At 38.6% G+C, this 14,723-nt stretch overlaps 1 protein-coding gene across 35 annotated transcripts in view; it reads left to right on the top strand.

Moving 5' to 3' along the window:
• Nucleotides 1-14,723, top strand: part of NRXN1 (neurexin 1) — a 674,580-nt gene that overhangs the window by 461,572 nt on the left and 198,285 nt on the right. For all 35 annotated transcript variants that reach the window (XM_039568063.1, XM_039568060.1, XM_039568048.1 and 32 more), the window contains one exon: nt 2,128-2,309. In XM_039568063.1, coding sequence (XP_039423997.1) covers nt 2,128-2,309 — 182 coding nt within the window. The remainder of the gene's footprint in view (nt 1-2,127; nt 2,310-14,723) is intronic.

The raw sequence follows: 14,723 nt of genomic DNA, 5'->3' as shown, positions 1-14,723 counted from the left end.
GCACAGGAGGAAAGCCAGGGTGGGAGAGCAGGAGAGGAGGGTTTTGTCTCACACATTCCTAAACCAGACACCTTTGCCCATGTCTATTACCAATCCTGGCACAGCCCCAATCTTCGCTACTCATGCAAAACTCTTTATAATAAAGATAAAACCTGGTTTTACTTAGAGTGTAAATGAAACCTTAAATAACAGCCCTGCTATTGTGTTTGTCTTTGCTGAAGAAGTTGACAAACTTTCCTGAAACACGTGCAGGTTGGTATTTTGGCATCAAGAGAAAAGCCAGCAAATCTATTTGAAGCACAGTGAAACTATCCCACAAGTGTATTAATATAAAATGAGATTTACAGTGGTTTTAGTGCTATGCACAGTGCATAAATTATTACAGATTGATGGCACTGGAAAAAAACCCTAATTAATAGATAGGGTTGTAGGCATGTATTTCTGTAAAGGAAAAGTGATGCTAGAAATAAACATAGGGGAGCTTTTCAAAAAGACTGGGTGTCCTTTTTGTTTTACATCTGACACAAAGCAGTCTTGCTCACTAGTACAGTAAGATTTTGAGACACCTGGGAGTTGAACAAGTTGTGTAACTGTACAATCCTTCTTGGCTTTGGCTTTAAAAGTCTGCGGATTCAAGGGATTTTAGATCACTTTATATGCTCACAGCATTTTTGGTCAACCTTGAAAGAAAGTAAGAAAATTGCAATTATGTTGTTATGCACTCTCTCCTTAGGTGGACACGTGAAGCAGAGTGAGAACATTGGATGAAATAAACTGAATTACTTTTCATAGAATCCACAGAACGGTTTGGGTTGGAAGGGACATTAAAGATTAGCTAGTTCCACCCCCTTCCACCTCCTTGCTATGGACAGGGATGTCACCCACTAGATCAGGTTGCTCAAAGCCCCATCCAACCTGGCTTTCCAGGGATGGGGTCTCCGCAACTTCTCTTGACAACCTGTTCCAGTGCCTCGCTACCCTCTGAGTAAAGAATTTCTTCCTGGTATAGAAGCTAAGTCTTTTCTCCTTTAGTTTAAAAATATTCCCACTTGTTCTATTTAATAAAATAGATAAAATGTAATAAAAATAGATGAAATGCAGTAAAATTGAGAGTAGCCACGCTTTGAGACAGCTTAGGACGGATAATAAAACTAGACATCTGTGTTTACAATGCATTAACCTATCTCCCTAAGCTTTGACCTATCCTCATGGGAAAGGAGTGGACAGCTTGTAGTGACTTTTCCAATGAAAGATTAAGTGCATGCACAATTTGCCTGCTCTGTGCTGTTGCTCTTGTTAAGATACAAGTTTAAAATGGAAAATGTCCGGATATGCTGCTATTTTAGTTCTGAGGAAATATGCTGGTGATGAAGTTAAGCACCTGAGTGCTAAGTGGTTTGGGATTACAACACTTGTTTCAAACAGATTATAGATTTTGTAAGTGCACCCTAGATATAATGTCTAAAGATTTCCACTTTTAAAAGATATACATTGAGCATTATGCAAATAAGCCATTGCTTACTCAGATGGTAGACTAATCTCTTTGTCCTGACATGACAAGTATGTTTTCATTTGTTATCCCCATCTGTCACAGGATGATAAACCTCAGATCTGTAAAAGTCTTATCTGTATGTATTTGTTAACATCTTGCTCTGCTGGCCACCATCATGTATCATTTTCATTGTGTAAATAAGTAGCTGCATTTTTTTTGTCAGCCATGAGGCAACGGGAATTACTTGATTTCTCCACATAGGCCCAGTTGAGGAAGGCATTTGGTTTAACTCATCCCTGTTCTACACATCACAGAAATATGTTCATCAGGCATAAGCTTAAGAACTCTTCCAAATAGATGTGCATTTCTGAATCAGAGCTATGGTATTTCAAGTCGTTTCATTTGCAATTAAGTTATATTCTGTGCTGATTGCGCAATATAAAACCCACTAATATTTCACTTGCTGCATAATTTTTAGAGATAAAGACCTCTTCACGTTGAAATACAGATTATGAATCCATTTACTATGTGAGAACCTGATTTTTGTAGGGCATGTGATTTCCACGTGGGTTGGTACCGGTGCAAGTGGGCTGATTATATTTATTTCTTTTTTTCTTTTTTTTTTTTTTTTCCAGCGGGGACAACGTATATCTTTAGCAAAGGTGGTGGACAAATCACTTACACGTGGCCTCCTAACGACCGGCCGAGCACTCGAGCCGACAGACTGGCAATAGGGTTTAGCACTGTGCAAAAAGAGGCTGTGCTGGTGCGAGTGGACAGTTCTACTGGCCTTGGAGATTATTTAGAGCTGCATATCGTAAGTATCAGCACCAAAGGCGGGAGATTTCTTCTTGTCTTGGTTGTTCTTACATTTGTGGGGTTTAAATTTATTTTATCTGAATGTAATTATAGCAGTTAATGAACCTTTTGGGGTCAATAGTGAACTAAATGATACTGGTTTATAGCATATGATGCTGTACAGGGTCTCAGACATACTCAAAATGCCTTTTATTTGCTGCAGTGCTACTTTTCATGGCTTTTCAATTAAAAATCATAGTGGGATACCTGTACAGATAGAGCAGTTTATTGCAGTGTAATTACATGGAACAGAATTTAGCAGTGTCAGAGGGAAGTATGTTTACCCTGGGGGATTTAATCTGGAATCTGATGGGGGAATTGCAGTGTATCACAGCTGACTGTGCTTATTGTTAGTATTAGAACTTGTCCTCTGATTTCATCACTCTTTTGTGATGGTAAATCTTAAGCAGAAAGGAAGATTGTCAGGCTAGGAAGTCTAAAAAAGTAATTTCAGCTGCCTTAAAGCAAGGAACTAGCAATCAAAATTGAAAGCATATGGAGTTTTATGGCGTCATAAATAAATGATCAATTGAGAAAAGCATAACTAGGGCAGTATAAAATTTTGTTGTTTAGATTAGTCTGAACTTTGTTAATGCGTTAGTTTGATTTTTGTTTCAGAATGTCTCTACTTTCAGGAAGAGTTGAGTTCCTTTTGAATGAAATTGCTTATTGATCTATAACCAATTACACTTTTACCCTCAGAAAACATTCAGCAGTGATCATTTTCAAAATTAGAGGGAAATATGGTATTCAATCTTCCCAGACTCCTTTTTTCTGCAAAGGCACTCTTGCATTGTGGACAAAGGTGATTTTTAAAAATTTATTTACTGGCTTGAGCAAATAAACACAGAAAGAAAACCTTAAATAAAATTCAGAGGTTTTCTGTATCCTTGTCTTACATTGAATCACACGGACAAAATAGTTGGCTGGTATTGTGCAATCTTAGTTTAAAAATGTGAACAAAGCAACTTCTCCCAGGTGCCAGAAAAACTGAGAGCCTACATATTTCAAGGCAAGTATTGTGTTGCTAGATAGAATTTAAGTATTTGCTGTCCAAACACCAGGTGCCTTGTTATCATTTTCCTCTTTATTTGCAATCTCAGACCAAATGCACACTCCGTGGTTGACAGAGTTACTTTCTTCTTAGATTTTTCTTGTTCATTAGCATACAAAGGAATGTTTTCCTTGGTATTTTACTATACCTGAAGTCTATCCAAACTATAATATTTGTTTGCTCTTCCATCTAGCCATGATTTTTCTATTTTAAAACATTATACTCATTAATGATGAGTTTGAGATCAAAAATTACTGCCTGCTCATAAATGTTTGTGGTTTCCAATCTTTTATTTTTTCTCAAATAACTTTCTTATACCCATGCTGTAGCAACAGATGATAAAATAAAAGAATAATTGAGAGTTTTCAATGGTCAGAAACACTACCAGCTTAATAGGGATGGGGAAAATGATAAATGATACCTTACTGGTTCTATTGAAATTTCTGTGAAGCAGCAAAAAGCGCTTTATCATCCTGCTCTGTGAGGTGATACTGGTCTCCCCCTGATGCCTTTGCAAGAGACTTTGGGAACCTCCCTTAAGCCTGCTCTGCTTCAGAGCAAAATGGTAACTGTGTGAAATTTCACTGGTATGAGGTTTGACCTTCCAAGAGCAGCTTCAGCGTTGTCTGTCTCTAGAGTGGAGACACTGAGGGATTGACCTGAAATCCTAAGACATTTGGCAAGGACTTTTATAAGGGTTGTCAGTGATAGATAAAGCTTGGAAAACTACTGGGATATAATTTCCCAGAGTCTAATTCAAATAAGGATGGTATTCAAAGGGAAGTTGAAAGGCAGTATTTTCAAAAGCACTTGTGCCACCAAAGACTATATATCTCATTAAAGTCAGTTGAACTGCAGATCCTTCTGAGAATTTCACCTGAGATCTATTTTAGCTCAGAAAGATATTGTGAGATATGACAGTTACATAAACGAAGAGAACATAGAAACAGGGAGGTCTATGTCTGCATTATATTTGAAAAATATTTAATTGGATCTAAGTTTTTTCATATTGGCAGCTACTGTGTTAAACCTGCTGTAATAAAAACAGTAGGAGGGGTTTGTCATTGAAAACTTCCTTCTTTCATCAATGTTGAGATGCCACTAGGAGTGTCTTATCTACTAAACAACCAGAAACATGCTATGGGTGGTGGAAGGAGATAAAACTAGAAGGAGAGAAGTGTCTGATTCTGCATGTTCTTTTGCATGTACCCACTCACCTGTTTGTGCCATGAATGTGCATGAGCAATAAGTGCCTGTGTACCTTGAGATGCTCTGTGCATGGATAACTCACCTGTGTGTGGTGGTAAAAAAAGTTTGGAGCTATTACTTTAAAAAAACTTAGATTATAGCCCTCACTAGCATGTTGGGGAGGGTGCTTGGGAGCTTTGAGGTAGCTTGCTCTTAACCTTCTTCATTCTGGAAATGGAAGAGGAAATTACAAGTTAGATTATGGTACTTCAGTGTGTGCTTGCCCTCTTTATTATTCTGTTTACTTAAAGACAATGTAAACCTAATAATGAAATCAAGCTCATAACAAATTCTGATTTTAAAAATTGCTGCTTGATCATCTGAATCACATCTTTGGTGTTAGGTTGGGAATATATTTATTTAAAGTAATCATTAAACCTCTCCAAATAAGCATTGTTATGAGAAACATTTTAAAAATTGTGTAGTCTCCATTGCTACCAGATGTTTAACAGTTCCAGTGCAAATATTTTAAATTCCAAGACAAATTATTATAAAACTCCACCTGTACTGTAGCAACGCAAATATAAAGGACTGTTTATATGTATGATACATATGCATCACAGTACTTCAGGAAAGGGATTTTAAAATGTTTTAGTCATCCAGAGATGCAGTAATTAGCTTTCATTTCAACCACTTGACTTCTCTTATGGTAGTTGTCTCCTGTGCTGTCTCTGCTGGGAGATCTAGTTCAAGAGGAAATAGATATCATATCTAAAAGCCTACTGCCACTTCCTCTCCTGTTGATGGATAGATGAAGGACAGGCAGCTCTGATAATTACGGCAAGCTTCCTTTCTTTCTGCTTCTCATGACATGGTCCACATCCATCTCCATGTCACACAGAAAAAGGCAGCAGCTTTTCATGCAATGTTCAATAAATCACCATATGCACTCCTGTACTTAGCTTTTTGTCTGATTTCTAGTGCCCTTAGGTAATTCTGTCAGAGATTCGTGTTCCTACCTCCACTCCTCTTCCCACCCTGTTATCCCAAGTCATTAGAAACAGAAGTGTACAAATATACGAATGTCATTGTCTTCCACAGTCGCTGTGCTGTGGCTACCTCGAATTTCTAGCTTTCCTATGGTGAGGAACAAAGCAAAGTTAGACAAAGATACCACCTCAAAGGGCTAAGAAGTCCTGTTATATTGCTCTTTCGGGCAATGCTGGTAGCACAGGAAACTGGTGTTCTCCTCTGTGGCACAAGGGGTATTTGCTGTGCTTGAGAAGAAGGCTATATTTCCATCAACAGACTTCAGCCATTATAAAAAATTTATAAATTATGCCATGTTTTCATCTTTCATTGTTAAAATTAAAGACTTCATAACAAAGTGCGACATTTTGTATGCCTGATGGAAAGAATCAGCAGTTTCTGTGTCTTCTTTGTCTGTGTCATTTGTTTGAAAATCAAAGTATTTGCAGAGCACAGAGCAGCTGTTTTTATGATGATGGATGATTTTGAAGTTGAGAACAAGAAGTTTGTATGGAGGATAAGGCAAGCAGAGAATTTCAAAGTATAGAGCTTTGGCATTCCAGAGAAGACACCCAGCCTAGAGCACACAAGCTGCTTAAGCTGAACTGGCCACGTCTCTTAACTCAAGCAGGGCGAGGATGTACTAATTAAGCTCATTTACAGGTATGGATCTGCTGGTTTAGGTGAAGTGGTGGTGATCATTCCAATAGGAAACATTCAAAGGTCTAAAATAAGGAATAAGGCAGATGTGGCAATGTTTTGAATGTTGTCCTAACCCTCTTCTGGGGGAAAGTGGGGGGAAATGCCCTGTGATTCCAGTGAGAGAACAGTGACAGTATGTCTATACCTGGGATATAGAAAACATACCAAAATAAAAAGATATAAAGCTCAGGGTAGATTGTAGTAGATATTTTTTGTTTCATTCTATTTCATGTCACTAGGAAATAATAATTTAGGGGAAGTGTCAACCAATAAGATTATTACTGTGTTGATAAAATATGGAAAACTACTTCAAAAGGTGTGCTAACACATTACCTGAAAAAGTATGGTATGGTTAAAACAGATGGTGTCAATATATGCAAGGCACAACACAATTAACCTGAAATACTGTGAAGATGTAGCATTACTGGCATGATGGATTAATCAATATCGTCCTTAGATTTTCAAGATGTGTTTGTGAAGCCTTCAGAGTTACAATTAATGACTGAGGTGAACAGCCGTGGGAGCGGAAAGATTATATGTCTCAGAAAATAGAGTTTTGGATCAGGAATAAACTCAGTTTGTGCTCTTTGTCCCAAATATTTACATACTATATATATTAAAATATGTATGGGGGAAATGACATTTTTTTATTTGATTTTTTTTTTTTAACTTTCAGCAAACTTAAAATGAGTAGTTTTTCCTACTCTTCTCCCTCTGTCTCTTAGTTATACATATGCAGTATTCTGCTACACCAGGCCTTTAAGAGCTGACTCTGTTAGACTTTATTGTACATATCCATAAAATATGGATAATTTTAACTTATGCAAGTATAATGACCTTCCCTCAAGTGAACAGAAGGAGAAAAACTCAAGGGAGGATCAGAGTTCTGTGTTTGAGTGTACCAGAGAAAGAATTGCAATGTCTAAAGACAAATGCATTTGTTATTCTCTGTTGAATACTTCTTGGGATTAATGTCTAATGGAAAGTCAATTGATTTTTATTGACTTGGTTGTATTTGGATCAATTCCTAGAGAGCTGGATGTACTTTCAGTGAGATTGATGATAAAAATACCTTTGATTTTAGTGGTTTGTATTGGAGCTAATTAATTTTCCCAGTAAGAGTTTAATATTTTATTATTAATTTAAAAAATAATATTTCTAGAATGTTGTTTCTTCAAATAATCATCATTCAAGTCTGGATTTCCTTATTATTATATACGTACCTGTGGAAAGCAAAGATTTGGGAAGGCTTGTATATTCATGAAACAGTAATGAATTTAAAATTGAATTATTCACATCCAGGAAGGGATTTAAGAAAAAAAGGGCAGACCTAGTATTCAGAAATCTGATATTTTAAAAGTGCTGAACATGCACAACAGTGGCTAAAGTCAATGGAAGCTGAAAATAGTCAGCACCTCTGAAAACCAGGTCATCATCATATCAGCTAAGTGGGCATCAAGGATCACTCTGGAGCCCTGGAAAGACTTTGGACCATTATGTTTATCACAGTTGTGATTTTTAATATTCTGCTACCTTGAAGCACAAGAAAATTTCATAAGGCTGATGTTATCCAGTCCAGAATTCTGTTAGTATTTGGTATTTCCTTATTATGCTTATAGATGGGATATTTATTTGTGATTTAGTTTTCATTTATATATGTGAATGAAAAATGCTATAGGAAGTTTAACTATTATGGACAGTGATTGATTTCTTTGCGGAACAGAAAGCTCAGCAACCAGACTATATGTTAAACTTTAAACTGAAAAAAATTACTGTGGAAGAAGGATTTCCGGACTTGCTTATGGGCTTGAATAAAAAAAAGCAGTGCAATCAAAAAAGACTCATTTATGGGACTAGACAGGCAGGTGAGAATGCAATTCAATGCACACAAACATTAAGTTAATTAGAATGGGAGCAAAGAATTAATCTAGGGAATTTTTGCTAAATGCAGCAATCATTTACCTCAGTGATCAGGTTAAAGATCTAGCTTTGTCAGAAAGAAAATAAATCACTGAGATGGTCAACTCATGCCTTGAAACCATGCATTTATCCTTTTATATCAGTAGAGACAAAGATTAAAAAAGTTCTGAAAAGGGTTTTTGTTATATAAGCTATTTATTAATGCTTCATCTTGAATACTCTGCACAATCTGTTATCATGCATTGAGCAACAGTGGTCTGTTCTTGCCATAAACAGGCCAAGTTGCTGAGGGAAGGTTATGGAAATGTGCTAATTCTGGTACAGAACAGACTGATACCTAACTGTATGAAAAATATGAATGGAATTTGTAAAGTTGATGTAATTGAGCAGTTTGACTGTGACTGCCATCATGGAGCACTGCAAGGACAAATCCTGATGTTTTGTGGGGGGTCCAGTGTACCAGTGTGGTAGCTCTGATCTCCCAGCTGATTGCCTGGTTCCTCAGCCTAGAAATGTGCTTGAGGGAGGCAGCTCCTTTCATTTTCTTCCTCTGTCTTGGGATAAAATAGAAATTCTCACTTCTCTCTATCCAGCAAATAACTCCTTTATGCATCCTGCTCCTTTTGTGCTTTTGGGAGAATACAAGCTTCCTTCCCAAAAAAGCATGCTGTGTGTAATGGGGTCACCACCTGCTAGCCCCTTGACCAGAGAAAATTGCACAGCCAGTAGGACCCAAGCTCCCAGCTAAAACATCGTGTCAGTGGCACAGTGCTCCAGCCCTCAACAATGATGAACCTCCTCAAGTGCTTCCTTCTAGCAAAGGTGTGAAGCCTGGCTGAGGGTGAGTAGATCTTTAAAACACTTCTGGTGGGCCCACATATATCAGAATCATCTGAAAACAATTGAAAGAATTGCATGTGGCCGTGGTGTTTATGAAATTATCGTACAGACCAGGTCATGGATTCTAAATTCCCTTCTGATCCCACATATCTCAAGATTACACTGTAAATTGAATCCATCTGTTGTGAGAAGTGCTTAAGATCCAAAACTTTGGTACTGAATTTGATGGCAAGTCTTCTTATGACTTTGCTGTTGCAAACTGTGCACAAATAGAACCTTAGATCTGGCACAAGGAGAGAAAGTAAACATGGAACTTAATTTTCTTGTTGAGCTTAAAAAAAGCGCCAAGATTAGGAATAGAGAGGGTTTGGCCTGGGTCATGTTATATTAATAACAAAAACTCTGCATTTTTGAGAACTCAAGTGGACCATTTTGGAAAGGCAAGCACAAGACCAAGCATATTTAATTAGCACAGACTTGAAGAGGCTCATGACCTCTTCATAAAGCTCCTCTAATTTTTTACATTGTCACTTTTAAAGCTCTGCAGTACTCTATGGATTACATCCAGTCATATTTTCAAGGATTCTTTCTTTCTCTCCCCTTTCCCTTGTGCCCTGTCTTGTTCTTCTGCCATGTCCTCAAGCACAAATTCGTGTGTTGCGCAAATTCAGCGGTCCCAGTGAATCCCAGTGAACCCCAGTGAAAACAGGTGGCAAACCTCCAGGGGTCTCAGGGATTACATTCCTTTTCTTTCCCATGAAATGAGGCATAGGAAGGAACAGGGGAGTCACCTCAGGTGGTGACTGTACGGTGTACTCACGTGGAAGAACTTCTTGATGAGAACCATTGATAAGTTCTGCTTAATTAAAAAACAAAAGCAGCAACAGCAGAGCAAATAAGCATGTGGCCAGAATTAGGAGTTATATCACTTTGTGTCAAGGCTTTTCACGTATAAATAACAAACTTCTGGCTTCAGAAAGGAAGACACAAGAATTAGTTAATGATGTACAGATAAATAAGTAGACCATCTTGCCTCCCACCTTCCCTAGTTAACATTATATCCTCTCATTGATGTTTTAGATCCATCATGATCTAATCATATACTTGTAATTCAAAATTCCTGGCCCTGGCTACTAACCAGCATCCTGGTATATGAAGGTTACAGATATTTTAATAACTTGGCAGCAACTCTCCCAGAACATTGCCGTGTATAAAAAGCGCCGATGAAAAATTTAGCAGGCATTTTAGCAACTTTATTGAGATTAAAAGTATACTTGACTATTTGCAGCAGCAGAGCCATTGAGGTATTCACTCTAACCTGGCTGATCTTCCAAATGAAGGAGGACTGAAATACAGGAATTCATTGTCATTATTTGGAGAATGGGATCTCTGGATGACTCAGAGTGAAATCCAAGAGCAGGCTACTTTTGTCCACTTATCTCATGGGGATAATATTCTGCTTATTATATTTAGACATAAATATTATCTATATTATATGCTTATATTATTAATATATTGTTATATATATAATAGGCATGTGCAGTTTGTTATAGAGTCAGCCCTAATAATATTTCCTAGCTTATTCCTGCTTGGTTCTTGTCTAATTTTAGAGAAGCACAAGAAGATTTGCACTCCCTCCTCCCTGCTGGGCATGCCTGGCTCAACACCAAGTGGAAGGCATGTATACCCAGTGTGTCAGAAGCCATGACAGTGCAGGCTGGAGACAGGTTTTAGGCCCCTTGGGCTGAGAATGTGTGGTTTGGGGAAAAAAAAAAAGAAAAAAGATATAAAAGGACAGACTGGAGCGATGGCATCACTTTCAGCATATCCTAGACTATGCTTTTAGCTCCTAATGGCAGCTTTAATAAGGGGCAGTGACTCTCAGACTGCTGTTGACCCACTGAAGAAGAGCCAGGTTTGCACAGGACAGATCAAGGTTTGTTTCCTACGAATAAAAGCCAGAATCCAAGATCTGGCCCATTACCTCCCTGTCTTTTAAATGTATGGGCTCTGAGTGAGGATAAGGATGAAGTGTGCACTGCAGCACAAAGTACCAGTGTAGCCGTTTTTCAGTGGACATGCAGTATGAACAATATTATTTTTAATACCAGTGAGAGTGATTAGCCTATTGATGCAGAACAAAACAAGGGCAAAAGTGCTGCTGGTGGCCTGAAGAGATTCTGATCCTAAGTCCAAGTAATTCTCAGCCCCCCACTTCCAGTATTGATTTGTTTGAAGATATTGTAGAAATACAAGTATAAGCAGGATCTACATCAAGCCAGAAAACTACTGCTGGAAGGTGAGGTGCAGAAGCAGTATTACAGAGCCTGCTGCTTTCCTTCAGTCATTTGTTTAAGTAAATATTGCTAATATAGTTAATCATTTTGTGCTAATAAGGAAAGCTCATCTTAATACTATTCTGGTTTTGTGAGATACTACCTTAATTGTAACTCACAATTAGTTAATTGGACCACTTACTTAATTCAGGTTTTGCTCTGTGAAGCCTCAGTGTCATCACCAAATTGAAAACTTCATATTTAATGCTAGTTTGCTTTTTTCCTTCTAGACTGTTTCATGGTCTTGAGCCTTTCTCCCTATTTCCTTACACCACTGTATCAGTGAGGAGGAACTGGAGCAAAATCACTGGATGTGTGTAGGGGAGGGTGGAACTGAACACACAGGGCTTGGCTCCTACCTTCATCCAATTAACTTACTTAACTTTTGTAGTCTTTGGCAGTAGCTCATTGCACCAGGGTCATGCAGGAAACCGAGCCAGAGCAGGGAATCTATTTGTGTTTTCTGAAACCCTGGCTGCCACAGATATCTTCATCTTCCTTTCACTTACTTGCCTGTGCTCTTTAATCACTGTTTCTCTTACCTGAGCTTGACACCCTTGACATCAGTGCATCTCCACTGCGGGTGGATCACTGAATAGCCTATTGCTTTCTCTCCCAGTGACAACCATAGGTGTACAATCTTTGCCTTCCCTTTGAATCTAGCAGTGATTTTTCCCACTTGACAGTGGGCTGCTGCTGCTGTTAAGTCTTTTTTTTTTTTTTGCTTAGATCATACCACTCAGAGGAATTCCTGCAACAATAACAGACAGGATAAAGATTTAATGAACTGATACTGTCAGTGTTCTGTGTTCTGGTGGCTTATGTTTAATGTAACAATCCCACTAACAACAGGTGAGTTTTCCTGTTAAGTGTTTGGAGAGGCTTAAATATCTGGTTGTTTGTGAAAGCCCATTTACACTGAACCATGCTAATGCTTCAGAGGGTGGATTAGCTGAAGGAACTGACTCATGCATTTCCTGGCTTTCGATAATTACCTAGCTTACCTTGAATAAGGGATGCTGAGGAACAAAGAAAAGACACAGCCCTTCAGTTTTGCCAGTTCTCCGTGAAATTATCCTGAAGCCTTCAGTGCAGCAGCTTGAAGCTACTAATGTGGCTTTAACTCCTTGTGCTGGAATTTGTAGGTGATGATCTATGCTCAGTCAAGGACGAAATGTAAGTCCAGATGTTCCCTCAGGGAGATGTAAATCACGCTGCTGCAGCATTACACATTCTTTGTGGGCTAGGAAAACTGCCTGTACAGGACTGGGAATTCTTCCCTCTGTTATTCCACTTTTGGGTCAGGCACTCCTCTTCATCTCAGGTCTCTGGATTGAAGGGTGGGCATTACAGCCTCAGCAGATACCATCATGCTCCACTTTGGGTCTGGAATCTCTTCTTATTTTTAGTTCAGCCCTCCCTCTTGATGGACTTGCAGCTTACTGCCTACAAACAGAATGCAACAGACTGCATCCTGCCTGTCTGCTGTGAAACACCATTAATGTCCTTGTTCCCCCTATGGGGCTTTTTTTCCTGACTCAGTGAATTCCAGGGAACAATAGCGAATTCTTGGAGCAAAAGTACTCAGTGCTTCCCTTTCACAGCAGAAGGAATTTTTAAGGCTGTCAGTGGATTATGTGCAGTACCCTCTCATTTGGGGACAAGCACAAAGAGTGCTATCATACATGAAGCTACTTACAGTAACTTCTACCAACCAAAATAAAAAGTGAAGAGATTATGCTCAAGAGCCTTAATATCCACTCAGCATATTTGATAATGCCACTGCTGTCGGTATCATACTCACCACAATGTTTAATAGCTGAACAGATGCAGCTCACTAGAGCACCACATGGTAGGCAGCAGCAGGGAGTCCCATTTGACAAGTTGGTTTTGGTTTATTTCCTTCCCAGAGAGCCTTCCCTGGTATCCCAGGTTTCTGTAGTGTTTGGATTTGCTATTCAGCAAACAGGAAAAGGCAAGGGAATTCTCTACTGCTTGTTTCCAAAGCAAGAGACTTTTTTTTTTTTTTTAGTGAATGTGCTATGAAATTCCTAATAAAGATAATATAAGGCATGTTTTAATGTCAAATTGCCCCCCCTTGATCTGAAAAGAGTTGGGTTTTAGCAGGAAACATGTATCCATATGCATAGACTGTAAGATAGCAACTATGCCAGTTTTTGGAGGTGACTTCCCATTTGAGGATTTTTATTTTCTTTTAACTTTGTGTGTACATCTGCAAGTCACTTTGCACAGTGAGCAGTAACTCTTGCCTGTAGTAGTGCCATGGGATGCTGCAGTTGTTTGGTGCTTCTAGATTTGCTCTCCATGGAACAATACAGAGGAACATTTTTTTCTGGTCTTCTAATTGCTTGCCTAAAAAAACACCTGAGTATGTACTTTGAGGCTAAAAGAGGATGGCTGTGCTGTTAATACATTCTAAAAATCAGTGGATAATACAGAGGAGATAAGGAAACCGTGGCTATATGATTTGGGTATTTCTTTCCCGGAAACATATAAGAATAATATAATTAAGATGGGAACAAGACTAAAAGTGCTGCAAAACTCATGTTATCCACCACATATTGCCTGAAGAAAACAGAACTTCCCTTGGATATATTTCATTATTAATGTGGTTATATACTTAGATAGGTGCTGCCTATCTATGTATATTGGGCAATATCTTCCCCAGAGCTGAAAACTTGTCACAACTGACATGTTGTGATGCTCCTTTGGAAGGAGCTGAGATGCTCATTTGGAAGACATTTAAGATTTCTGGGGTTTTATTCCTAATCTACTTTTTGAATATTTTGCTGGCTATTTAAACTGACATTCCTGTGGCATTGATTTTTCTTTTCTTTCCTCTTGCTTTTCACTGCATATTCAAACTCAAAAAACTCACCAGCATGTCTCCTTGTCACAGCTGTAGTGTGGTACATGATGACACCAAGCTGTGCTAGTGTGGGAGGAGGGGAGACAGGGGTTGCAAGCGCTGTGGAGAACTGATTAAAATTCAAAATGAGCTTGATAAAGTGGAGAAATAATCTGAAATCAGGAAGATGAATTTCTACAAAGGAAAGCGCCGATTCCTGTACCTTAAGATGGAAAAATCAAATGCACAGCTATAAAATGAGGAATAATTGTGGCCTAGAAGTAGTTCTACAGAAAAGATTGGGAAGTTATAGCTGATTGCAATTTGCTGCAGACACAGACAGGCATCAATCTGGGATGCACTGACAACACAGGGGGTGGCAGAGGAGGGAAAGTTTGATGTTTGCACAGTTCTGCTGGGATCTTAGCTGAAGAA

The sequence above is a fragment of the Corvus cornix genome, chromosome 3 (genome assembly GCF_000738735.6).
Source record: "Corvus cornix cornix isolate S_Up_H32 chromosome 3, ASM73873v5, whole genome shotgun sequence".
Classification (NCBI taxonomy): Eukaryota; Metazoa; Chordata; class Aves; order Passeriformes; family Corvidae; genus Corvus; species Corvus cornix.
This window is presented reverse-complemented; position numbering and strand designations above follow the sequence as displayed.